This window comes from Chiroxiphia lanceolata, chromosome 16 (genome assembly GCF_009829145.1).
Source record: "Chiroxiphia lanceolata isolate bChiLan1 chromosome 16, bChiLan1.pri, whole genome shotgun sequence".
NCBI classification, from domain to species: domain Eukaryota; kingdom Metazoa; phylum Chordata; class Aves; order Passeriformes; family Pipridae; genus Chiroxiphia; species Chiroxiphia lanceolata.
Genome location: NC_045652.1, coordinates 13,151,903 through 13,179,321, shown reverse-complemented (window position 1 = coordinate 13,179,321; position 27,419 = coordinate 13,151,903). Strand labels below are relative to the sequence as shown.

The 27,419-nt window shown below is 42.4% G+C and overlaps 1 protein-coding gene across 9 annotated transcripts; it reads right to left on the bottom strand.

Annotated features, from left to right (window-relative positions):
- Positions 1 to 454: 454 nt before the first annotated feature.
- On the bottom strand, positions 455 to 26,905 carry WIPI2 (WD repeat domain, phosphoinositide interacting 2). Of its 9 annotated transcripts, none has more exons than XM_032703831.1 (13): positions 26,678 to 26,784; positions 22,172 to 22,321; positions 18,102 to 18,184; positions 13,074 to 13,325; positions 12,240 to 12,336; positions 11,560 to 11,657; positions 11,030 to 11,122; positions 10,162 to 10,232; positions 9,384 to 9,491; positions 8,467 to 8,631; positions 7,295 to 7,402; positions 6,024 to 6,154; positions 455 to 5,185 (listed from the first exon to the last, which is right to left on the bottom strand). In XM_032703831.1, exons 3-13 carry the CDS (start codon positions 18,108 to 18,110, stop codon positions 5,073 to 5,075), a joined length of 1,245 nt encoding a protein of 414 aa, XP_032559722.1. In that variant the 5' UTR covers positions 18,111 to 18,184; positions 22,172 to 22,321; positions 26,678 to 26,784; the 3' UTR covers positions 455 to 5,072. The 9 variants fall into 9 exon arrangements, with proteins under 9 accessions (XP_032559722.1, XP_032559721.1, XP_032559719.1 ...); XM_032703830.1 differs by lacking the exon at positions 26,678 to 26,784 and adding an exon at positions 24,143 to 24,295; XM_032703828.1 differs by lacking the exon at positions 26,678 to 26,784 and adding an exon at positions 24,113 to 24,141.
- Between the last annotated feature and the right edge of the window lie 514 nt (positions 26,906 to 27,419).

Here is a 27,419-nt window from a genome sequence, read left to right as displayed (position 1 = left end):
CAGGAGATGCCTCCTCTCCCATCCGCACGGGCTTGCTCCAGATCTTCCTCCAGGGCTTGAAGGTGAGAAGCAACAAGCCTGGAGTGACAGCACAGGGTGGGTATGAAAGCACTGCTGGAGATGCATCCCATGAAAAAAAGGAATAAAGGCAGTTATCAAACTTACCTGAGCAGCAGGAGAAAAATGCATGAATGCAAGTCCTGGGAAGAGCAGCTTTAAGGAGGAACAAGAGGGAAAATTACATTTGCAAGCAAAATGTGCCAGGAAAAACTCAGCTAGTCCCTTCCCACTCCCTGCAAAGCCCAAGCTGACAGTGCCTGTGGAGAGCAGCTACAAAGCACAGCTGGGACTGAGGGCTTATTACTGCTGGTATTTTGGTTTGGGCCACATAGCCTCACCCTGATCTTATCCGGCCCCATCTCCAAGCAGCAAACAAAAGGAAGAAGACACAGAATACTTATCACAACACAGATTTAATTTCTTAGGCAGTTATAAAATTACAAAGAGCGATGGGCTAGCAGTGAGAGCCAGACACTTGGTGAGGTGGAATGTTAAGACAGATTTTTCCACTTATCGACACAGATACCGAACAGTCAGTGAGCACTGCAGGATGCAGGGTTTTCTCCAGGTAAGGAAGCAAATGCAAGAGCAAATAGATCCAGGTAGACATAGGGCCGAGTCAGCACCCCACAGAAACCCAGAGCTACAGGTTCAGGAAGAACTCCCCACTCCCGAGTCGGGCACATGCAGGGGAGCCAGCGCAGGTCCCTGCGGCCGCATGGCCAAAGCCACAGCACTGACACCTGTAACGAGCACAACGGCAGCTGTTTGCAAGCCAGAGATAAAACTTCTTGCCCGTTATTTTCAAAGTGGTGTGAGATGAGATGTGCCAGTCGGAAGAGCATTAAAATGAAGGCATGTCACGATTAGAAAAATAGGAATTTGCTGAATTCCTTTGGTTGTACAATTGGAATCTGAAAGGATTTATTTACAGTCAGAGCCATGCTTTCTTCATTGCAAGCCTTTCACGGGGCAGCAGATTCCAGGAAAAGAAAGGCCTGCTCTGCACATGTGGAGAAGACACTCGGCCTTGCTCTCAGATGTTAACAGGTTAACTAAAGTTGACAGCTTTAAAGTTAGCCAGGACAGCTGGAGCACAGAATAAAACCTTCCAAAACCTCTGCAGTGATTAATCCACACCAATGCTTTGGACAAAGACTCCTGTCGCTCTGCAAACAGAAGCAGAGCATCTGCACACACCAGTGGGATACTGAACAGCTCAGCAACCCCCAGGGAAAGAAATTCTACTGTCCTACTGCATGTTGCTTTGATGCTAATGCCATTACTGGAGCCAAGAAAGCACAGCACGGGACGTAACAAAAGAACGCTCTGCTCAGGGCTCTGCGCTAACCCGCTCACCCAGCCTGTGGCTCCTCAGCTCACTCCTCCCTTCTCACTATTACACACAGGTCAGACACCTGTCACTGCATTAAAAGTCCTCTCAGGTATTTATTTGCATTCAGGCAGACTTGAAAAGCCACCACCTCTACCCCCACGCTCAGCAAAACACAGAGCCAAGAAACTCGCCGTGCAGGACCCGAAGCAGCAAGGTACAAGCACACACCTGATCCCAGAGGGAGCACTCGTGCCAATGCCTTGCTGAACAGGGCATCAGAACAAACAGCTTTTACAACCTCTTGATGCTTTCTACTTCCTCCTCCTCCTCTGCCAGGCCCTGCCTTTTAACTGCTAGATTTGTATCTATCACCTGTATTTTGGAAACAGCGACATAAGAGGAGACTGGAGCAGATAAAAGCTTTCTGCCTCAGAACTTGAAATACAGAGTAAACAGACAGATGTCGAGACAGCAGCTGAGTACCTGCACTCATTGCCTATTTGCACATCAAGATAAACAGCTCCTTCCCTATGGTACTTACTGGGAACTGATCCCACTGCAAGCTAAGACCTGAGTTTAGGATTGCAAATTTTTCAGTGTTCCCCCCTCCCCAGCTTTGGTTGTTCCAGTTATCTCTGCCCCAACCCTCCACTGAGTTAAAAGCTATCAAGAAGTGCAGCTTGAATCAAGAGATTCAAGACAGGCTATACAGATCAAACACTGTCCTTCCAAGGAAGGTCAGTCTAACCCGAGAGGGGCCATAGTTCCCATATCCTAAACTAGAAGCCTATGGTCACAGCACGGGTCTAGAGCCTCCTTGGCTTACCCTGGGCTGTCAGACCACCAGAACAGAAATCTTTAGACACCTCCTGATCCACAGAGAACAACAGTGCAATCACACGCTCCATACTCAGGTGAGGATGCAGCTGCAAACAGCATTTCTGGTATGCTTAAAGAAAAAAAAATAAAAATACGTCTTTGTGTCACTGGGATGAACCCCCAACCTGAAAGGCTTTTAACTTTGGTAGCACACCACAACAGGGTGGTTTCTGAGGGCCTAAGGCCATCACAGAGAAGTTATATTAGTCATATTTTATCTGAGAAAAAGTTTATATCCTCATGCAATGAACTCAAGACAAACTACTGCCACCACTCTCAAAAACACAGCCAGTGGGGACCAGAAACCACCTGTTCCACCCTACTAGCTTTGTGCTGGTCACTAACCCCAGAATATTAATGCTTCTGCTCTCTAAAGATTTTCCCAGTTACAACAACAAAAAGATACTTTTACTGGCTTCCAGCTTCTACTTAGGAGTGAACCAAGTAGGGCACAGCAATTCCACAGTGTGGCTCAGGAGCAGGAACATACGGAAGACACAAACACAGTGAACATGGGATCTCAAACTCACCGGTGGAAAATAAGGTGTGAAAGGTAAGATGGGGGTAAAATTTTACCCATTTTTAGCAATGAAGTTAGTAATTACACTTAGGGGTGTATCTGACTATGTAACATGGCCTTTGTTACGCTCCAGAGTTGTAAAACTTGTGTGCTTAGCAGACCTGTGTTGCTGGTGCATGTTTACTGCTAACTGTGCTTGTGGAGTCTAGGCCAAGCCTCCAAGGATGTTATCAGGAATGTTACCAGCTTTAGTCTGGAATGAGCAGACATCTGACAGCTCCTGGTGGTTCAGTTTGCCACAGCTCACCGAGCTCACATCTGAGATTTGTATTTTACTCTGCAGCTCTCAGAGCTCCACAGCAAAGCTGAGAGCACTTGCAGTAAAAAAGAAAGAAAATAAATAATTCCAGACCATGGAATTGAGTTATCAGTCAGATCTTAAAATCGAGAGACTAAGCAAGATTTCAGCATGACTCAGGGGTTTCCAGTGAATGTGCCGGGCTCTGGAGGGGACACCACAAGCCACTCCAACCAACTTACATGGACTGACAGCAGCCTCACTGACAGAGAGGTCTCCTGGCAGGGGCTACCACCTTCTTCTGTACTTTAGAGGCAGGGGAAGCCCACCTGCCCACACAGGCTTTGGGGACAAAACCGCCTGCTACTGCTCAAGAGGAGACTCAATAGTACCAAGTCCTAAAAGCACATCACTGCCTGTTGGTGGGAGGGAGCTCACGTGTAGCTGGAGCACTCAGCCTCTGTCCTCCTTTCAAGATCTGCAATTTCCTTGTCTGCTTTTACTTTTACTTCTTTGCAAGCAGTCAGTAGAGGGAAAGGAAGCAACCTACACTGCTACACAAAAGGCAAGGGAGGCTCATTTCGGCAAAGGAAAGTAACACTCACCACGTACTTTGCTAATCACTTGCTCACTAACTGTTATCCAAGACTTAAGAGAAGGCACATTACAACCCTAAAAATAGTTTGCAGCACTGCTCAGCCTTGGAAAGCTCTAGCCAGAGTTGGGGCAGTTATGGATTTATTCCCAAATTGCCAAAGAGACAACCAGTCCTTGAGTGTATCACAGTAGGTACTCTGATGAGAGGGGAAAATGGGAAAAAAAAAAACCAGAAGGAAAAGTATTGTTATCCAGCAGAAGATAATCCAGAAGAAAATTAATATTTCAAAATCATTTATATTTACATCAGTATCCTGAAAAAAATCATGAACCTTCACTGTTAGAGCAGTGCACTCAGCCTCAGACTGGGGAGAAGCAGGAATTGAGAGCTATGCCTTCCAGCAGTAAACCTTAAGGCTGTTTATAGAGTGGGGCTGCCAAACTCTACAGGGACTTCCCTCCAGCCTGACAGAATCCTTGCTTTGGATAATGTAAAAAAGTATAAAAAAAGGTTATTGCTACTCTGCCAAGAAAATAGGACAATCTACAGGAGAGAAAGAAAGTGCATTCCAATTCTTCTCTAAAAAACCCACAAGCTTATCAGCCACTACTACAGACACCCAAGCACTAAAGGTGCACAAACAAGATTCTCTAACAATTCTTCCCTCATTTTAGCTTTCTTCCTGCAGCAATTCCTTCCCTGTAAAGGCACTTTCCATATTCTATATCCTTACGCAGGGAAACACTTCCAGTTTTCCATCCCAACAAACAGAACAGTCCCACAAATACACAACATTCAGAAGGAATTTTAATTAACAAAATGGTCCAGGAAAGGGAAGGGAGAACCCAAAAAAACAGGCCATTGCATTTGAAAGGTTGCATGTCAGTCACTAGGTATGCCTGCAAGCCCATGCACAGGAACCATTTGGACCTTTGTCAGTGCAGAACTAGTCTCAGCTTCCAGAACCACTTCTCTACTCCTTCTTTATATAGGCTAAATATTATGTACATATATAAAAAAAATACAAACTTGAGTTTGTTATAAAGTGGCTTCTCTCTCTCTCTCCCCCTCCTATGCTTGCTTGGCACATGAACGCATGCAAAGCTAGTAGGCTCTGAGGGCTGCACAAACAGCAGGTTTTGGCAACAAAAAAAAAAAAGACACAGCTAAAATAGATAAGCAAGATTAAAAGCCACTGAATTGAAAACCATATATTTTTCCAATTGTATAGAATTAGAACTACAGCTACGACTTAAAACTGTAAGAGTCTGTCATCCTCTCTCCCAACTCATGTCAAAGTTCATAGCAGCATAACACGAGGTTCCTCAAGAAACATCAAGCCAGTGTTCTCTGCTTCAGGAGTGAGTTCACAGGTCCAAGTTTAGTCTGTCCGAAGGATCATGGGGGGATGCTCACTGTCTTCATCCAATCTAAGTGAGCTGGTTTCATCTTCCAGGCAAGCTCCACCCACAGCACCCAGGTCATCTGTATAGGCTGGAGAGAAAGGAACAAGGAGTTGGGGAATCAGCAGCAAACTAAGGCTTGGATCCAGAGTGAATGAGTAGAGCTGAAGTACTAAGCATTACTTGAAACAGTTTCACTGCCACCCTATGTTTGCTTTTATCATGACTCTGTTTTGTGACTGTGTTTCTCCAAGCCAAGAAAAATTCATGATCAGAATTAAGCTCCTCTGTGTGTGTGCAATAGTGGTGCTTTGGGCAGGCTGATGTTTTTTAGTCTCCACTGATGCATTACAGCTGCAGGTGCAGTACAGATGCAATATGTGCTGACTGTCCTTCCTCTGCAATGAGGCTCTAACCTGAGTGCCAGAGCCGGCAAAAGCTCCACTGACTTGGAGAGCTGCAGCATTAAACAAGTTCTCATCCTCTCAATTTAACAGAGCAGCAAATCAGGCTAAAAGGTCACTGTTCCCATAAAGGAACAATTGCAGCATTTATCAACCTTGCTAAAAAAAAAAAAAAAAGGGAGGGGGGCTATAATTCAGATGCTTTGCACAAGGTCTGGGTGCAGAACTGTATGGAATAACTGGTTAGGGCATCTCAAGAACCATCTGGCAAGTACTAAAACTATCACTACGGTAATCAACCACAACTCAAGAAGAAATTCTACCCAGAAAGTAGCAAAGACAAGCGATCCATCTACAGAAGGCTACTGCACACCACGAGGGTTCTTCTCCTACTGCTCACCAATGCTCCACAGCGCACACGCAGTCACGCAAAGCTCCGTGCTGCCATGGACCAGCTCACGCAGCCATCTAGAACGAAGCGACACGCAGAGGTGCTCTCTGCCCCATTCCCAGCCTTCTCCTTACCATGCCTTGTGGGTGAGGAAGGCACATATGTACCTTTAGTCACAGCGGCACTGTACGTCTGCGCTACCAGCGGCCGGTCGTGGGATGCAGACTCGAGGATTTCGTTGGCTGGCTCCATGCTGCCATCGAGCCTGCCAAGCACAGAGAGGTTGTTATCTGGAGAGCTGACCCACCTGGGCACAGTGCAGCTTCAGCTGACAGCTATGGGAAAACGTCTCATCAGATGTACAAGAATAGCGTATACAGAAATGCAACAGGAGGAACGTGGTCCCTCCATTCCAGAGGCCTGGCAAGAAGGCACCTGACAACACTTTGTATTTAACTCTAAAGACTCGTCATCATCCTGCTTGCCTCTGACACGGCATCAGGATCTAAATCCTAGTAGCTCATACCAGGAAAGAAAAAGATTCAAAATAAGTGTGTGTGATCAAAAAAACCACGTTCCAATCAGCAACAGTATAGATTGTCTTGAGCTCTGCCCACCACAGAAGTGGTTGCTTCATACACAGATATTACAAAACCCTCTAGAAAAAGTATTAGAACATTTCAGAGATTAAGAACTCGATAAAGGCTTCCCCTTACTTCATCTGTAAATGAAACCAGAGGTCATGTCTTAAAGTGTTCAGATAAATGTATGATTTTTGGCCATTATTACAGACTGACCAAAGCTGCAAACCTCAATTATCATTAATGAGTTACTGTCTTAATTTAATTCTATGATTGATCAAGTAATTTGATTATATTACCCTAGCTTTTCCTTATTGAAAACCACAGTGCATTGTCACAGTGTTCTATAGAACATTAGCTATATGCAAGGAATTTCAGTAAGGAAACCAGCAGAGAGAAAATATGGATAATTTCATAAGTCAGATTCCCCACTGTGAAGTCAGAGTAACATCTCTTTCTCATGTTTGTAACCACTTCATTTATTGATGAAGAGGATGGTGTCAGTCGTTTCAAGTTCTTGTTTAAGTAACTCAGCTCAAACTGCCAAGAGGAAAGAGGATCACAGAGCAAACAGCAATTGATCCCTCCCTGCACTCAGTGTTAAGTTTCTGATGGTAAAGTGGAGCTTAGTGTAGTGGATACTTGAAAGGAAGGCTCAGGGGGATTCTGAAGTTACTCATTCATGTCAGAGGCCTGGTGGAAGATTAGTTTAAAGAAATGAGCTGTTCTAAGTTGAACTTAGTTCTGTTCTGGAAGAAGTCTAAGAATGAACTGGATTTTGAGAAGAAATAAAATACAACGATCCTCAGCTAACGTGGACTTACTTGTGCTGCTTCATTAGTGTGCACTCGCCTCCTTCTTGGGGGTCCAGGTTGTACATGTAGAGATACCCATCGGCAGCTCCCACCAACAAACGAGGGATCTTCTGGATTCTAGACAGGTTTAGGGGAGAGATTAATAAGAACAGATAAATAACAGATTATTAAATAACAGATTATTACTAAGAACAGAAGAAAGCACACTCTCCTCCCTTCCCATGATTTAATGGTTGGACTCCATCTTAGAGGTTTCTTCCAACCTAAATTGATTCTATGGCTTTTAAGGCATTATTTTCCACACTCCTGCTCCTAGACAGGGAATGCTGTTAGCAGTTAGAGCAGGAAAGAACTGTGTATTAAAAAATTATGGCACAACCACATTTTGGGGCTAACAGAACAGCACAGTAATCAAGCAATTATATAGAACTCATTAAAACAGATTCAGAAGTTACCATCCTGTTATCAAGCTTTGTGCAACTCCAAAGACAAGTATTCTAACGGGAAGGATTTACTTATTTCAGAGACGTTGCAAAGCTTAATTATTGCTTAAAGGGTGCTTTGAGATCAGAGGAGTGAGAGTACAGACATGAAGTCAATTTAACATAAAAACTATAAAACCCCCACAAAATAAGTTTACTACTGCTCCGCTTATTGCTTTGGTAGCTGTGCCAAATGGGACCTGCCTTTGAGGAAGACAGCATAAAAGATTAGATTTAGTCCTAAAAATTAACTTTAATGAATGCTATGCTGTTTTAGAGACAAGAATTATATGAACTTGCTTTCAAAGGCTTCTTTAATGGTTAGGCTGGATTGCCTAATTTTGCAATTTGCTAACAACACACAGTATCACTCCCCATAGCACTAATGGAAGCAAATGCCATAAAAGCCCATGGGTCTGTTCTCAACATTCTTCTTTCAAAATTAAAAGACATCTTTAAACAACACTTGGAAATTGCGCTATTCCCATCCAAACATTTTGCCTTTTCCTCCTCCCCTCACAGGGCTGCGAGGTGTTAGCTCTGACACGTTGCTCTTACACTAGAAGAGGCTTTGCAATGACTACAGGTGATCCACTGCTCTGCTGCAGATGGGGTTATGTTTTACAGTGTCAGCCTCTCCAGAGCCCAAACCCAGCAAGCCAGCAGGGTGGGGGGTGCAGGTTCCTTTGAAGTACTCACGTGGCAAGTGCACAGATGTTTTTGTGCCCACAGAAGGGCAGACGGACCGTAGCAAAGGCTCTACCCTGGTTGAACATCTCTGTTACTTGAGAGGGCAGGTAGCTTGTTGAGGCCATCAGCACTTTTCCAAAGTAACCTGTCCAGGTCGTAGGCTCTTCCTGAGGTCTACAAGTCAGAAGAGAAAAGTGATTGACTTTGCCTTCACCTCAGAGAGAAAAGTGCATGAACACTTCCAAACATTTTATTTTTAAAGGATATCAAGCAGCTATTTGTTTCTCTTCAGAAATAACTGACACCCTTGAGAACTATAACACAATTGATGCTACGGGGCACAATGAGTCCTCCAATACCCTCAGCCTGTTATTTAAGCATGTTTGATTGTAAATTGATACTTCTGCATAGAAGACTGCATTTCATAACGTTCATTATACAAGAGCAGAATCCACTGAAAGTGCTACGCTTCAAGATTTTATTAATCTGTTTATCACTAAGCATATCATTGTTTCCAAGGACTTCCACAGAAATGCAGTAAGACTGTCCTCTCAAATCATAAACAGGAACATTTTACAACTTGGTGCCTTTTAAAGCCCTATATGCAGCTGAAAGGCAATGATGAGATATTTCTTCTCATATGGATGTCAGAGGAGGTGAAACAAATGTAACCGAAAATGTCAAAACTGCTCCATATTCCTGTCAAGGGTGGCCAAGTTCTCTTTGGCAGAAACACCTTTTCTACTCAGTGGGAGAACAGTACACAGCTCAGCTGCAGTTGCTGATTCATAAGTGACTTCTTATGCCCTTTACTTTACAGAAGTGTTCAAAAGAGTCTGTCCAGACTTTGGAGAACTCATCCTGTTGAGAATAATCAATTTTAAACCCTTTTCCTTCAAAAAATCTAAGGCACATCTGAAACCTACTTTTCTTTCACAGTCTCAAGTTTGAAGATATGCACTGTCTCTGTGTTACTGGATGCAGACAGAAACATGCCATCCATGCTGAAGGCCAACGAACAGATGCTCACACACCTGGGGGAAAAAAAAAAAAAAGAAAAACAATAAAGCCAAAATATTTGGTTTAATTAAGCACATTTCTCAGTCACCACTATTTTTCAAATATGAAAAAAACCCCAAAACTTCCACAGCAAGCATTGTGAATTCTCTGACTTCTTGAAGCTATTCAAGCACAAGATTAATTAATGATGTTCAACTCTGTTATGAATTGGTCTCCATATCTGCTATGCATCAATCTGAACTCAGTCTTACCTCTGTACAAAGTACAGTAGAACTACAGAGTTACTACTACCACAAACCACAGTAACATTTCACCATGGCTATTAATGACCACAGCACTAGAAGGACTTAGAGGAGAGCGAGAATATTAGATGTACTGCCTCCAATTGCCACAAGAATACAATATATCCTACAAAAGGTGACCCACTTTAAACAAGTTCCCTCACCAATAAATTTTTAAAAGGCAAGAGGGAGTACAATTCTGACAGGATTGATTTGTAGAATAGTCAAGTCCAAAGGAATGAAATTGGAAGACATTCAAGCTGAAACTGTTATAAGCACAGATGCAAGGATGAATGAAGATGAAAAGAGGCAAAAAAAATCAGGATGCCAGCTCAATTGCAGAACATACTGGAACTCAACCATAAGGAACGAGCTTCAGGTAATTAGCCCAGTTGAACTTTACCTCTTCACTCCCCTTCGGAATTCAAAGAGTTTCTGTCCCTCTGGAATGGAAAACACTCTTATTACTGTCCCCTGTAAAGAAAAAATAAATAAATCATTTTTCATTTCAAGTTGATTCATTGTGTATTAGCTCTGGTGAGCAGAGCACAACTGGAAGCAGCAAACCACTTTGCTGTTAACTTATTGCTGTGATGCACCCCAGACACTGCATGAAATATTTATGGAGCTTGTTTGTAGGATGTGTTTGAAGAGTACTGAAACAAGAGGTGGGAGCTACTAACGTAGAGAACAAGCTGTGCATCAAAACCAGCCCTTCTTATCATATTTGATCATGAAAATGACCACACTAGACAAGTACCAGAATGTAGTCACTTGGATGCCTCTATGCCTTTATCAGATGCAATCAGCTACACCTTTATAGTCTAAGCTTATTATTTAAAGAGCAGAGGCTTCAGACTCTCTAATTTATACATATTACATGAACGATTTGTCATCACATGTCAAAGACTAGCAAGGCACTTCTCTCTATTCTGACTTTAACTGTCTTGTTTTCATTAGGGAGACAGCATCAAAACAAGACAGCTAATTTCTAATAAGTCTCCTGCATTAAAGGCAGAAAGACTTCGAGGATTGCCCTAATTACAGCCAGATTAAAATGTTTAATTTAAATAACCTTATTATCCAACATTTCACAGCATGGAAATTGTGTCAAATATCATTAACAGTCCTTAACTTAGATTTTCCATTGTAACTAACCCTTCTTTTTTGGCACTTGCACATGGAACTGTGCACATTTAAACTTTCTTAAAATACTTAGTGACAGATTTGATTTTTATCACTGTTGGGAAGTCAATCAAAAGCCCTCTTACCTTTTCTGAGGCAGTGGCAAGTTTAGTACCACTTGCATCAAATGCCAAAGCAGCCAAGGGACTATCATGAGCTGGGATCATATTAGCAGCTCTCTGCAGTGAATCAATAAAATAGAACCTTAGCACAGTACACGTTAAAAAGCTACACATGTGCAGTTTAAGACTGCATATTTAAGCACATTCAAGGCAAATATGGGTCTTAGTTTATAGACAACAGCTCCAATATTTGTTTCAGTAACTGCTAAGTACATAAAACTATCACTGAAGCACGTGCATAGAGAGTATAAGCAGCAGGAAGACAATTCAAACAGAAATTACTTTATTTTATTCCATCCATTTGCCCAATTCTACTCATTAAATCTAATACTAGCCCCTGTATTTTCTTTGCTGACGTTCTGAGAAGCCTGGTTGTAAGAGAGACTGCACCCTGATGCACAGAAACCTAAGTGTCCAGTAATTCCCCTCTGAGCAAATTAAGTAATTTCCAAAACCTGAATCTTTAGAAATGGAAACAGCATTCAAATCCTTACCAGATTGATGGTGTCAAAGACTTGTACTTCTCCAATAGTTGCACTTCCTGGGTAGGCCAGGTAGCAATTATCATTGTTTATTGATAAAGCACACAACCCTAGAAGGGATGGAGAAAACAGAATTAGAAAGAGGCAAATTCCAAGATTTAAGCAGCGAAACTTTCTGATTCTGCATTTGAGTGTCACAAAGATAACTCAAATTATCAACAGAAACAGAACAAGGACCAGTAATGTCACAGTCAATCTGCAACATATTCAACTATTTAGCATAAGTTAAAATTTAATATAAAATAGAAAGGGAAGAATACCAATAGAGCTAAAATAACTGATTAAACAGTAGAATTTCCCATGTCTGCCACGATTCCTAAAGCATTAACCTGACAAGGCCTTTAACTACACCAAGTGCTGTCAAAATCCAGTTTTTATCCCTGCTATTTCTTTTTAACATTTCAACACATCCACTCTAGGAGACCAAAATGCTGGGAAGATGCAGTTTAAGGCAGAGTCTGCTACTTTTTCTCAAAAACCTCTCCTGGATCAAACGTGTAGGCTTTAAGACAACACTCATGTGTTAAATTGTTACTTTTGTTTGAAAGTGGAATTAACAACAATACAGTTCCCTGTGGGGAACATCATACACTGACAGCACTTTTAATTTATGCTGGATTCTACCACCATACCTGCAGGATTGGGAGGTGTCTCCCTGATTGTATGTAATACCTTCATGTCTCGTATGTTGTGTATATAAAGAGACTCTTCCAGACATACTATCAGCCTCTAGAAAAGGGAAAAAGGACAAAATGCTGACATCATCTGGATGACTAACAAGATGTTACTTAACACTACCTCAGAAATCAAATTAGCCACTTGTGATTTGCAACAGGAATCCCATCCTCCCACACTCAGTTTTTGGGGGCAAGGACAGACATTAAGAAAATTATTTTGCTTCAGATGCCATACTCTCTACTTTGAATGAGCTGGCTGAAGACAGAGAAGCCTGTATTTGCTGCAGAGCCTACTGATGGTTTAGTACTACAGCAAACTACACTTCCAGGTACTTTACTTAACAATTTCACCAGTTGAGTGACACATTTAAAATTTTATTTTTTTGAAAAGAATTTAGCAAACACTATTTAAAAGCATAAGAATTTAGTAGATAACAATGTTCAGGCCTGAACAGAAATTGTCAGTCTCACATACTCTCATATTAAAGATCACAGGATGATCCACACTGGGAGAGACCTTAGGAGGTCTCTAGTCCAACCTCCCACTCAAAGAATGCCCAGCTTACTCAGGACATTTCCCTGAGTAAATACATAAACAAAGAACAAAAAATACTTAATTAAATACGAGTACTGAGATGCCACATAGAAGCAACAGTTAGAAAAGTACAAGTACATTTCAAATGGCAATTGTGTCACCAAAAGAAGAGACATCAATCAGCAGAGGAAGTGCCAGAATAAGATCCACAACCTCTTTCCCAGGTTTTCAGCCAGGTAAAAATTACTACTCACCTGTCTGTTGAGTTTGACAGCCAAGATGGTGTTGGAGTAACTGTAGTTGCAAATCTCTGTCCCCTTCTTAAAGTGACAAACTTTCAGCTTGCGTGGAGCTTTAAGGCTGACTATGGCCACCAGGCTACTGGAGAAGAGCCTCTCCACAATGCACACGTCTTCTGTGTCAGCTGAGGAATCACAGGAACGAGGGAAAAACACAGAGGGAGATTTCAGGGAGGAAGAATGATGCACATCAACAGGAAATACTGTCTAAGAAAATCATAGAATCATAGATTCAGTCTGTGTAAAAATATGGTCTAACAGCACAAACATTCTGCCACAACAGCTCAGAGTCAAGGTGGGACACAGGGCACGTTTCTAAAGCAGAAAATGTACACAGTGAGTGCTGATTTACAAAGATTTCCTTCCCCCTGCCTGAGGTGTCACACAAGCTTACAGTTCAGAACAGAGCATCTACTCCCCCATGCCCAGAATCCAACTGAAAAAAATCCCAAAGATACAAAAAACGGCAAACTGTCAAATGATAGAATTTTACAGTCATCTTTTATTTCTGTAGAAATCTAGGAAAGTAATTTTTGGGCCTTTTTTTTTTTGTGGTGTGTTTTTTGTTTTGTTTTTAAACCTATACTATGCATGAAGGGTTTTCAACAACCAAAAACCGTGGCATTTCCACACACCTCTCCACAAAGAAGGAAAGGTTATTGTACTCAAAGAAGCTGCAAACTCATTCACTACAACACTGCAGCAGCCACCAATTAGTATTTTCACACATACCACCTTTTACCTGACAGTCCCCAAAAGCAGTTTGTGCAGGAATCACTGAAGCCCAGCATTTATGCAGAGCCATAAAACAGTGTCAGATTTGCCAAGAGTTCTACTGTGGAAAAACTGGAGGCAAAGGAGGAATACAAGTTCCTATTCCAAATGTGGGGAAGACAGCAGGAGGGAGCAGAGTCCAGGATCTCGGGCAATGAAGCACTTTCAGGGCATTTGTTTACAGCACAGCACTGGAGTGACCTGGCAGGAGTCCAGGTCCCACCACACCAGTTACTTTGGCATCTGTGCTTCCCTCTCCCATTCCCCGAAGCTCTTCTCCAAAAGCTCCATGTACACAGTTTTGGCAGCAGGGAAAAGCTGGAGAGAGTTTTACCACGCTCTGCAGCTCTTTCAGAGCCACCAGCTACACCTGCCCTTTCATTACAGAACTGAATCAAGACAAGTGATGAGTCTTTGGCCTTGATCCATCAAAACAAATTTTTCAGGAGTCAGTCTCTGGATTAGCTCAATGGTTAACACATTCCAAACCATAAAACTGCCAGTAAAAAAAAAAAAAACAACAAAAGAAAAACAAATGAAAGTTTGTTTCCGAAGGCTTCTGTTTTGCCCAAGAGATACATTAAATAATTAACTTGCACTGTTCTCATAACCAGTGACAGAAATTCCATGAAAAAAGTTCTGTTAAGCATTCTCAGCATATGATGCTGCCATCACTGTGTGGTATGTCTGCTTTCAAAGTGCTTTTTCTGGGCAGTTATTTCAAGAAAAAGAACACAAAATATTTAATGTTCTACATTCTTTTGAGAGAAACAGCCTCCTTATGGAAAAGGAGCAGGTTTATACTACGTATTTTCAGTACTCTATGCAACATAATTGACTTTTATCTACATCTTGTATTTAATATGGTACTTTTCCAGAGAAGACAAAACAGCTCACAGAGGCTTTGAAAATTCAATTTTCTCATGCAATAGGGATAATGCATTTTAGTAATGACTTTGTTTTCAAGGAATTGTTCTCCATTTTCTTGATACCACACAAAACACATGAAAAGAAACACAAAAATCTGCTTCAATAAATGCATGCAGAGACTTTGAAATGCGGAGGTCTGTGCTCCTTGAATCAGACTAGTTACATAAAAGGCTCTCAAATATTTTAGGGGATGGGATATATCAGCTTTCCATCTGAGCCTGGAGTCCTTCAAAACGATGCCATCCTTTTACAAGAGTCAGAAGAGCAGCACACAGAGACCCCAAAACCACAGCCTGACTGCTCCCTGCTCCCAGACAAGCACAGCTTCTTTCTGCATTCAGGAACAACTGTGTTCAGACACAGCTTCTGGGATTTGTCACTCTCCCAGCCATGAGAACTGGTATTTCAGAAGAGGAACAGCAACAGAGATTCAGCTGGAAAATGTGCTGTCCTGTGCTGCACTGATGGGAAGGGTGGGCAGCAGGGAAGGCACACAGGGAAGAGCACTATCAAGAACTAAGCAGTCAGGCAGATGAAAAAATTTTCAACAAGCAAAATGCTTCAAAGGTATTGATAATCCTTCAGTCTCACCATAAAAGACTGTAATACAGATAGTTACTTTTAGAGAAAGGCTTTGTGATGGGCTTTTAATTACATTCACTTTAAAAATACAGGATGCACCTCTGGTCCTTTGTCTTCCTCTAACAGGAAGAAGAGATAAAATCTCTTCACAGCTGCCAAGTAATTTATGCTTCCCAACAGCACTGTACAGTGAGTACCAGGCTATACTGCCCATCCTATGTTCAGCTGACCTGAATTAATCATACGTTTAGCAGCACTAAAGCCCTATAGCAATGCTGTTACTCACAGGTTTTTTTTTTTTCTATTAGTATTATCTCCTTTACACTACACAACTAAGCATTGCCAGAAACTCAGATTCAAAACACTGCAAGAACAAAAAGAACTGCAAAACAAATTAAGTACCAGCAGCGAGGGGAGAACAAGCAAATACATAACAAGATTAGTTTCATAAACACAAGCATGTAGCATCACAGACAAGAGCTGGTTAGAGCCAGCTAGATTATGATCAGCTGTGCCTTTATTCCATTTTTAATCCAAGAACATGAAGCATGTCAGAAGGATTCATTAAGCCTTAAATCACCCTTCAATCTCATGCTTGTTTTTACAGGGGGATCAACTGCGCAGGGAGGCAGGAGATTTGTACAGTCACAGGAGAAGTCAGTGATGGGAGCAGCCAAATCTTCCATATTTTCAGTGGTTCTCTCAAACACAAGACAGCTGGGGCATATTCTGTAGTTTAGTTTAAACACCTACACAAGAGCTGGCAGATCAATCTTTCAGAGAGGGGGGGAGTCCTTAACAGTGCTCACTCAAAACAACTCAAAGTCTTTAGAGCCACTTAAACTAAACTGGGAAGCAGGAGGCACGTGTCTGGGAGGCCTCAAGATACCTTTCCTTTCGGAAAGGAGGTACCCAGTACACAGGAAGCCCTCCACCCCCATATCAAGTTTTAACAGGCATAGGTTGCAAATCCAAGACTGAAAATTATTTAACTCATATAAAAAATTAAGATCTCCAAATATTTAGATGTGCTTTGAGCAAAGGTTGGCTGGCTTACAGAGGCCAAACATTACATTTTCTGTATCACATTTCCTGTGATAGACAAGGAATAATGGGTTCAAATTGAAAGAGGGGAAATTTAGCTTAGATATAAGGAAGAAATCCTTCCCTGTGAGGGTGGTGAGGCCCTGGCACAGGTTACCCAGAGAAGCTGTGGCTTCCCCATCCCTGGAAGTGTTCAAGGTCAGACTGGACGGGGCTTGGGGTAACCTGGGATAGTGGAAGGTGTCCATGGGAGGGGATGGGACTGGATGATTTTTACTGTCCCTTCCAACCCAAACCATTCCACGATTCTACTAAATGTTACCTTACACTCTGTGCTCTCTTTTTATGGACTTAACATTCAGAAAACTTACAATATAAAAGAGGTTAAATCAACACAGGCATCTCAGAACAGCCTGAGGACTGGAATCAGCAGGTCTAAATTCCAATTCCAGCTGCTTTATCAATTTATTGCAAGATTTTGAACAAGGCACTTTACCCAATCTGTACTTTTTCTTTCAAGGACTACCTAGAAGATGCAGTCCTGCAAAGTGCAGTTGACCTCTCAGTGTATTTATTCAGTGTCTTGTGTAACAGGAGTCATCCTCACTGAGTCTCCTGGGGTGGTATCAGGCCAGATACTGTAAGTGCCTGACATACTACAGAGGTCAGGTACCTAAACTCAACAGCAGAAAATGGAATTCAAGCCACTCATTAACCAGTAAAACCAGACCATGACTCAAATAGGAAGATGTAGCTGCAGCACAACTTAACCTGACCACAGGTGCCTAATTTGAACCTCACAATTACTCCTCTCCATTGACTGTGTACAGAACCAGGCTGTCGCTGCAGTAATAGGTGATCTGAGTCACACACCATTTCCAAACTTCAGATGCCACAGGGTCAGGTCACTTTGGGAATGGAGTCTGAGGACAACTCTGTCATGAGATCTCACTATAAATGCTGACATCATAGTTATTGGTACCACCTGCTCACATGGAGTTTACAAGAAAGCGAGGATATTCACACATAGCATTCATAGTTTACTTATTAGCACCTCAAAAAAGGGAAGTCTATGACCTGCTGGCAAAACAGGGGATACCACTTCTCTCCCAGGCCTCCACCCATGTCATCTCATATCCTACTCAATTGTGACCAGTACTGAGAAGTTTCAGGAATCTGAATTATTCACCCTTCTGTATGAGCAAACCTGCAGCTATCATGTTAAAAAGTATTTTTCTAACAGCAAACATTAGGATAAAAAAAAAATAATTAAGGTTTTCTTATTTGACAAAGGTATATTAGTGCTTGCCTGCCCCAACAGCCAGTATAAAGACCCCAAAGACACACTCTCTCACAGGAGTAAATTATTATTTTTATGCTCAGCTGCTACACAACCTGGACATAAGATTAGAAAAGCAGAGTTCTCACAGCCACTACCAAATTTCACAACATCCCAGCAACATTTAAATACAGAACACTAATATACAGTTTTACCCTGCCCAGCAATCATTTTGTATTTGTGTGATATTTACACTTAAGGTTCCTCTTACATCAATTCTAAACAATCTGTGAAAAAATGAAACACATCTTACTCTTCCCACATTAAGCCAACTGAGGGCATTAAAAAAAAGAAGAAAAAAAGGAGATACTCACTGCATTCATAGATCTGCTCTAATTTGTCCACAGAAGAAAGAGAGAAGAATTTGTAGCCTGATTTACTGCCAACTGCAAGGGATCTGCAAAAGAAACAAGCCAGTCAGGAACACAAACTACATCAGCTGTGATTACCCTTGGACAGATTCTTACCCTGTTCTAACCTCCAGCTGGGTTAGCTCAGTAAGAAAAACGATAAAAAGCTTTTCCAAAGAAGCCACGACAGACACAGACAGCTTCCTCAACTCTGAAAAGGCCAAACAGCTTCAGAATTACAGAAATTCAGAACTACAGAATCCAGGCGTGGAATTCTGCTACACATTTAATGAAATGAGAGGTCACAGCCCCATGGGAGCCGACTGCCCAATTCTCACCACTGGTTTCTCCACACAGCCTAAAAGCCTTAGTGTGGAGGAAAGATGATGACTTGAATAATGTAATGCAAACCAATTACATCATTGCCTCATCATTAGAGGTGACCTCCAAGACCTTTCAAACTGGGCCGTCTGGGGATTTTTTGTTCTTTACAGTGTAACTGTCCCTGACCATCCCAAAAGAGTTTTTATATTAAAAAAAAAAGTAATTAAAGACTGCCAACTCTAATTTTCTCTGGCTTTATGTGATGATGTTCTAGCACCTCCATTGTTCGGTCTCAGTCTCACAAATACTCACACCGAATCTTTGATCAGAGGCGCCCTCTTAAAAATGCTAGTCACTGATGTTAAACAGATTTTAACAATAGCAGAACACTAAAAAACTGCCTACAAACCCTTCTTTCCTCCATTACTCAATTTTCACACTTAGCTCACAGACCAGTTAATTGCTTTTCCAGTTAGAGTCAAAAGACAGGTCTTAAATTTTAAGCCAGAAAAACCTTTAGCTTCTCTTGCAGGTCTTTACACACCAAGGCAGCAGACAATGGCTCATTCTTGTTTCCCCTCCCCATGTGGAGGACGATTTTATGCCACAGATTAAGAAAATTAACAGCCAATACAGCTGTACAGAAGTGCATTAGTATGCTTATAGTTCATATATTTCTTGCTGCCAGGACACGCGGAGAAAAAACTAATTAAACTGCGATAAAACACATTTCAATATGCCAAACTGTGGCAAGTCATTCAATACAAGGCTCAGAGCCAACCCTGCCAGTCAGCCTGCCAATAACGCCCTTCTGAACTCAGCAAGATGATTCTCAACAATTCAGATGCACCAACAATTAATTCTGCCTTTGGAATACAATGCAGATTCCTAGATTTCACGTTCTTCCTGTATTTTCCACTCGTGGCTCCAAAGTGAGCCCTTTTTAAACTTCAACGTACCCAGAAGATTAGAAATTGCTCCTCCAGCTGCTTACCCTCTGAAATTAAGATCTCAAGCTATAAAATCGAATTCTGTACGATGGTATGACCTTCTCTTCTAGAAGAAAAATACAACTGGCACAATCTGGTTAAGAAATTATATTTGAGAAGGTTTAAGCTTTCAAATTAAAATATGCACCATGCAGGCAGGCAGAAGTCCCCAGATTCAATAACCAAGATATTAAAAAAGCATATTAGGCTTAGAGATAGAGAGCAACCATAAAACAAAATTTTGTTGCTGCTCCTCTAAGTCACCTCAGAAATACTGAATTTAATCTCACTTCAGATGAAGTCAGTATGTTCAGCAGACTCTATCTGATTAGAGGCCAGACACACTGAAGTGTTTTTGCTCAACTGCTTTTGTACAACTCAATGAAAAACCCACATTCTGTGAAAAAAAAAGTGAAACTCTTAATTTGGTAAAACAAAGCAATGAATCAGCTTCTCTTAGATCATTTATGGCTTCCCTCAGAAGAAAGTTTAACAAAGAATGACATTAAAACTGTCACTTTGCAAAGGTAAACAAGCACTCCACTGAGTTAAAAATAAATGGAGTCACAAGACTCCCTGCAATATAAACGATCCACAAAAGACACAGGATGATTTCTTCCCGGAGAATTCCACACAGCAGCTATTTGTGAGTGTATTACTAGGCAGAACTGTATTCCTGTATTGTACTTACAGCTTTAAATACAGAATATTGCTGAATCACTGTTTTGCTGACAGTATCACTGAAATCAGTGAGGGAGCCCATTTTTCTAGTCCTACAACTACCTATACCTCATTTAAATGAGCCACAATGGCAAAATTGAGTTGTATACATGATAAAAATCATCATCAGTAGAAGCCAAAATGAAGAAGCACAGGACAGACCTTTCCATCCACGGCAACTGCTTTTTGTTACTTCTATCAGGATCAAGGTGATGAAGCCACAAATCATTTGTTTACACAGAGCAGTTCAAGTCAGTGTAATTAAACCCATTTCAGAATCCAAGCATAACTGCAAAATAACCCCTTTTTCTTCTAGAACAGCATTCCTGCTTTTGGAGGGTTTGTTTCGCTGGGGTGTTTTTTTTTAATGTACTCTCAAATTACTTCTTATGAAACTACTGGAAAAAGGCTTTTTATATGTAATAAGAACCCACTAGGCTGAGTTATACCAGCATAATCATAATGGTTTAAATCCCCCATCTTCCCCTGCATTGATATTACACTTAAGCCCTTAAGACACCCGATCACCATCTAAATGGCCAAATCCACAAAACAAGCATCCAGCCAGAATTACCTCACCTCCCAAAAAATGTGCAACCATATGGGGAAGAAATATGATCAATAAGCCATTCAGCTCTTGCTCAGATAGACAGTGGCCAGCAAGAAGCTGCTGTAGTTATCAGAAGCTCCTTTTACAATGTGGATGTTATGCTTTATTATCACCGATTTTCAAAAGCTGATGAGCCTGAAATTGAAAATAAATATTCCCCAAAATCGCCTTTTTTTCTTCTAATACTATACTGCACATGTGGTTTTTTTAGCTCTGTTATGTGTAGCCTCTATTACACACCTTAGACTGCAGACTTTGAGCTATTTCATCATCAAGGTTGTCTCTTCAGTACAAAATTATCAATACAGCCATGATTTATGGAACTGTGTTTACCCACTTTTTCCAGAGATAATACTGCAGTCTGATCCAAGACTACATAAATCTTGATAGTATTTTCAAGAGTGACTGTCATAAATAATTAAAAATAGCCTCACAAGAGAACAGTGCTGTGAGATATTTCACACACTCATTTGAAGATGCTGACATCCACTCTAAGTGCACTCACCTAAAGTGGGATATCAGCTGCTTCAATCTCTCTGACTCTTTAGAAGCAAGTTGTTTCAGATGGATTAGAACGCTACAGGTTTTCTTTTGCTTCTTTAATATACATACAGAAGGAAGAAAACCAGTTTTTCCCTTTCCATATCGCAAAGGACCTTAACTATTAATCAGAAATATTCTAAATTAATCAGGAAGATCCTACTAAGGGCAGCTCTCTCAAAGATTAAAATCAATTGCAGCTGCAGCATAAACATGACTCCAAAAGTCATTACTGCTTTAAATAACTGTTTAATTAAACCTACTTACATTATGATACAGTCTCATTATACTAATGTTCCACCTCATTCCAAAACCAATGTAAATTTCCACAGACAAAACATTTAGTGAACAAAGGCTTATGATGAAGAAGGGGAATGTAATAAAAGAAAAATCAATGAAATGGCATAAGAATTGCTAAGGAATTACTAAGGAAATGTACTTTGCTTTGTTCCACCCCTTCCAAATGCCTGCTGAAACCAAAGCTGTAGCATCTTATGGATATGTCTTAATATTAAATTAAGACAATATTATTTTGGACAAAAGTGAGATACAGAAATTCACATATTCGATGTTTTTGTCAGCAACCTGACAATCCACAGATTTTCCCATTATTTTTATATTAAAAGAAAGCCCACAAACTTAAAATCTGCTACGGCAAAAGCAGACCATGCCTGCTCATCCCTTAACACGCAGCGTTAGGCTGGGACAACAGAAAGTCCACAATCCAAGTAAATATCTCTGCTCTTGGGCCAAATCCCCATCCAAATGGTCAGGAGCTGAGGAACAGCTCCTCTGGCCAGCCCCCCTGAGCTGCTGTGCCCACTGCAACCACAGCAAGGATCACAACATACGGTTGTCTCTCTCAGCTATCCTGCCTGAGCGTGGGAGCTACGTGACCGCTCTCGCCTTCCTTTTTTTTGGGGTGTGTGTTTAGCTTTAAAGCCTCCTTGGAATACAGAGCTCTCCTGTCCTCAAGGATCACGGGTGAAGGACACCTGAACCTAGGAGAGACAAAGGCAGAGGAGTGAATTCTCAGCACCTAACCCTTGTTCCTCCCACCACAAGCAGTTTACTACAGAGATCCAAACACCACAGGGCAAGGGAATTTGAATACAGCTTCTGGTGCACGAAGCGTGCTGGACATATTTTGAGCTATAAGCATTTGCCCAAAATGTAGAATGAAATTGATTTATTTGGGAAATAAAGGGCAGAATTAGTATTTGGACTGATACCTGTCACTTGCAAAAGGCACACACCAGTGTTTTCCTTAGAAGTCCAAACAAGGTTTCCTTTCGCCTTTCATCAGGACTCTGTTTTCAAAACTGCAGTGACTACTTTGTTTCCAAATGCTGTCACACAATTACTTATTTTAAAAAAAGGTGACTAAAACTTCTCTACAGTCTGTCCACTTGCATTATTTCACAAGCAGGTTCTTTGGGGTGGTTGCTGGTTGGTGTTTTTGGGGGGGAGTGGGGGGGTGTGTTTGTAAACTGAATCTGTAAACTGAACCACTGTACTTCCAAAGGTACTTCTCTGGCAATATCTGTGTAACAATTTAAAGACTGAAAGTTCTACCTCTTATATAGATACCTGCAAGGTGAGATCTTGAAGTTATCCTTTGCTTAAAAAGTTACAAACTTCTAACCATTAGCATTTCCTTTATGAGTTTTAAAGCTTCTGTGAGTTTGTGAGGTGTTTAATTTTTCATAAACGTATCTGTGCTCAGTTTTAGTAGTTCTCCCAGGAGTAATACAAAGAGCACTCAGGTTTTTCTTCCCAAGTATCCATTGTTAAAGATTCCCAACTGCTAAAACCTACCCAGCACTGAGATCACCCACAAGCTTCCAACTGCATGGTTTGGCTGGGACACCCGAATTCTGACGGGTTACTCCACTTTGATCTGGAAGTTGGAGCTTGTGCCTCTCAATCAGGGAATGCCAGTCATGCTGAGTTGTGCAATGATTGATTCACTGGGGAAAAGGGCCAGGTCCAAAACAAGCACATCAACATCTTCTGAAAATACCCCTCTCTGTGTTTTTACTTAATGAAAACATTATATCAAAGAGAAGCCACAAACCAACCGCTTCTGCTGCATTATAGGTGGAGTGTTTTCAGGCAGAGTTCCAGTCCCAGCCAATAATTCAGAACTGTCATGTAAATAAAGCTTAGGGCAATGTGGAATAAACAGGCAAGACAACACTTGCAATAACGTAGATACTGTTCCAAGAGACAATGTCACTACTTACAGCATCTGTGAACGAGCATTTCAAAAAAGTTAAGTCTGGGAAAAACAAGCAACTAAGAGCAGGGTAGAGGAGATCTGCTTCAGTCACCAGGGACTGCAACGACTGGGAAAAGCAACAGCAACTTTTAGGGTGACAACATTCTTCTGACTACCAGCAACCTCATTTCCCAAGATTAAGAGCCACCATGAAGCTCATCTTCCTACAGGAGAGAGTAACTAATCACCAACTCTTCACAAAACCAAGGAAAAGTTGGCTTGATCCTTATTTTTACCAGCACCATCTTTTCCTAACACCAGGCCACTGGCTCTGCCGTGTAGGTAAGCAAGACACATTTAAGCCTGAGTGGAACTGGCACCTTGTTAAGGTGAAGGTAAAAGCTTTAAATGCAATAACAACATGCCCATGTCATTTATTTTCCAGTTCTGTCTGTCAGCAATTTTTCTAATTACTGAAGCACCTTTAAGCATGATGTAGCTCTACTGACTGGGCAGACATAAACAAAGCTTGTCTTTCATATACTGCCTGAAAGAACATACATTTGTTTACCTTGCCTGTCTGGAGAAGGGCTCCAGTTACCTGTAAAAGTTGAAATAGGTGAGCTTTCTGAGGCCTGGCATGGCAAAGTGTAAGTCACTCCTAAGAAGTTCTTTTCAGCTCTTCTCACCTGGTGAACTGTCATCTCCTAGATATACAGAACAGGATACTACAAACCCAGAGAGCTGGCTTCTTGTTTCTCTATTCAAACATGAAACCAGGAGAGATCGTGAGCAGGAAAAAAGAAGAAAAAAAAAATCAAATAAACTTCAGTTTAAAGAATGCACCCAACCACTAAATTTTACTCAGTTTAGGAACTTGAATGCAACCTGGTTATTTGGGCCACTTACCACATCAGACAAGTGTTTCACTGAGAGGCTGCTCACAAAGACATCTGCAAAACTTCTTTTATACTTACTACTTTTCTTGGAGAGATTTCTTTGAGACACTATTAGTAAGAGATTATTCCACATCATCAACCACTTCATTTGTCTCAAAGTAAGTGGCCTTTTAAATTATTCTCAGAATTTTGAGACAAAAAAATTGAACAGGAGCCTTTTCATATTTCTGTAGTTTCTGTAACAAATATCTGAAATGTATAAATATTAAAAAATGACACAAAAGATCCAGTAGCCCAAGACTTGGAATTGCAGAGATCTATGGGCCAGGTCTGGGTCACACAAAAGATGCAGCACCAAAATTCTCATCAGGTAACCTCAAGGTGATTTATATATAAATAATATATTTTTTAAAAAAGTAATTTATTCACACAATGGACATTAGAATGCTGAATAAAAAAAAAAATCAGCTATAGCATAGAAATTGAAAAACACTTTTTGGTTATTTAAGAAGATGAAATGGGAAAAGTAGTCCAGTAGCACATACAGTTGAGGAAAGAAATCATTAGCCAGTTGTCTCTTTTTTCTCCCCATAAACTCAAAGTTAAAAAGGAATCAGCTTTACTCTTCCTTGAAGAAAGATGTAACGGTGTACAAGCCAAAGAAAACTTAGATAAGTTTGTTGCATTTGTTTCTTTTTACTTCTGTCTTGGTTTGGTTTGTTCTCAAGTCAAGCCTGCAGCTCTCGTCCAAAGTAAATGGGTTTTTTGGTCACAACTCAGCAATCTTTAAGTACAAGGTGGAAAATGATGACTTGTTTCTTTTTTCCAGTAATAGGTAAAAAATGAATGGTATCTGAGCAAAACCTGGGCAGGTTTTATATGCACAAGGACATATGTATGGTGCTCAGTGAAAAAACGTGAAAAGTAGTTGCAAAAGTCTTTGGTTCGAATCAATACACGGATAATGATTTACTTACAAACACACAGAAGGCTACAGCTTCCCCCCTCCATCATTTACCATAACTTATTTACTGCTAAAGCCTCTCGTCTCAAGTCTATCCAGCTCCACTGGCTCAACTTCTCACCCCCAACAAAACCTACAAAAGCAAACAGTGTTTCCTGCTGTGATGTGACCCTCCTAAATCCTGGCAGTCACCAGAAATAACCTTTTCACCTTCACCATTCCCACATGCTACAGGACATGCTGGGGACAGTCACAGATCTCCCTCGTGAGGACGAGGCATTTTTGCTTACGAAGAGAACGAGTTGTTAAAAGAAAAAACCCTCCACCACACACGTGGGTCATGGTCTGTGATGCCAACCTGAGATCATTTCCTCTTACTCACTTCCTAAATCAAAACTCCTCCTTTCTCGTGTCCAAGTTCTTTCGGTTATTACCCCCCAGTTTCATCTCTCAGGTATTTCAGACAGTCAAATCCTTCTTCAAATGATCTTTAGTGTTCCAATCCCAACTAATAAGGGGTTCTTAAATTAAAGATACTGCTTTTTAATACCCCACATAAAAACTAATACACACTAATTAATCTAAACATGCTGCAAACGATTAAGTAATTTGCAAGACGTGCAGCTCGAACCATCTGAAGCCTAAATAAATCTCAAGGACCAGAGGAAGGCCTCTTTTTTCAAAATCAAAACCAAAAGCAGCATAAGGCTCATAAAAACACCTTCAAGCCTTAGGTACGCTGCTTCAACACAGCAGGTGAAAATAACGCAGCTGGATAAAAAGATCGGTGTGAAGAGGATGAAGTCTCTACACCTCCTGGACGACCTGTCCAGGTCTTAGGAGGGCCTGGCACGAAGCCACATCACCAAGGAGCAGCAGGAGCCCTCCTTCCCACTCTTTTCCAACGGGACAGCGGGCGATGCCTCCCAAGTAGGAGCAGGAGCAGCTCCCCATGGGCAGCGAACGGGGGCACGGAGGAGGCAACAACACGCTGCAGCCACCCCAGTGCCCGCTGCTGCTGCTGCTGCTGCGGGGAGCGGCCCGTCCCCGCACCCCTCGGGGCACAGGGGGCCGCTCCCACCGCCCTCCCCGTGGGGGACCCCGGCCCCGCTGCGGGCCCGGACCCCCGGGAAGGGGCGGCCCCGGCGGCACAGGGGAAGGGGCGGCCCCGGGGGGACCCCACCACGCCCCCCCCCTGCAGCGGCCAGGCCTCCCCAGGGCCCCCCTCACGTTCCCCCTCCCCAGCCCGAGCCCCCCTCACGCCGCCCCTTACGTGTTGTCCTGGTTGAAGTTGGCGAATAGCAGATGGCCGCTGCCGGCGTCGCCGCTCTGCCCGGCCAAGTTCATGGCGGGACGGCCCTCGCCGCCCCCGTCCGGCGGGGGGGGAAAGGACGAGGAGAGCCCTCCGGGAAGGCTGCGCCGCTCACCCGCGGCCGCCCCGGCCCCGCCGCATCCCCGCCGGGCCCTTGTTTACGCGGCGGGCGGCGGAGCGGGCCCCGCGCCTGCGCCCTCCCGGCCGCCGTACGCCCGCCGCGCCTGCGCGCGCCCGGCGGTGCTGTGGTCCGCGTTGCGAAGCTGAGCGGGGTCCGCCGCGGTCCGAGCCTGGATGGGTGACCCGCAGCCCACCCGGGGGTGCCCCGGCTCGGGCGCGTCCCCGCCGTCGCCGAGTCGCCCGCGACTACCACCGCCCTGTCGCGGTGGCCACAGGGGTCACACCCCCCTCGGTCCCCGCCCGCCGGTGCCGCTGCAGTTTCGCTTCGCGCCACGGGATGTCCCCGGGGCTCAGCGGATGAGCGTGCGGGGGCTCCGGGCTTTGGGAAAAAAAAAAGTTGGGCAGATCCAGCGTGGAGAAGAGAACGGTGGGAGACCTTATAGCACTCTCCAGTGGCTGAGAAGGCTATAGGGAAGCTGGGGAGGAGATCTGTAGTCTTAGAACAAGCAGTAATGGGTTCCAACTGAACGGGGAAATATATAGGTTAGATATGCAGAAGGAATTCTTCACTACGATGGTGGTG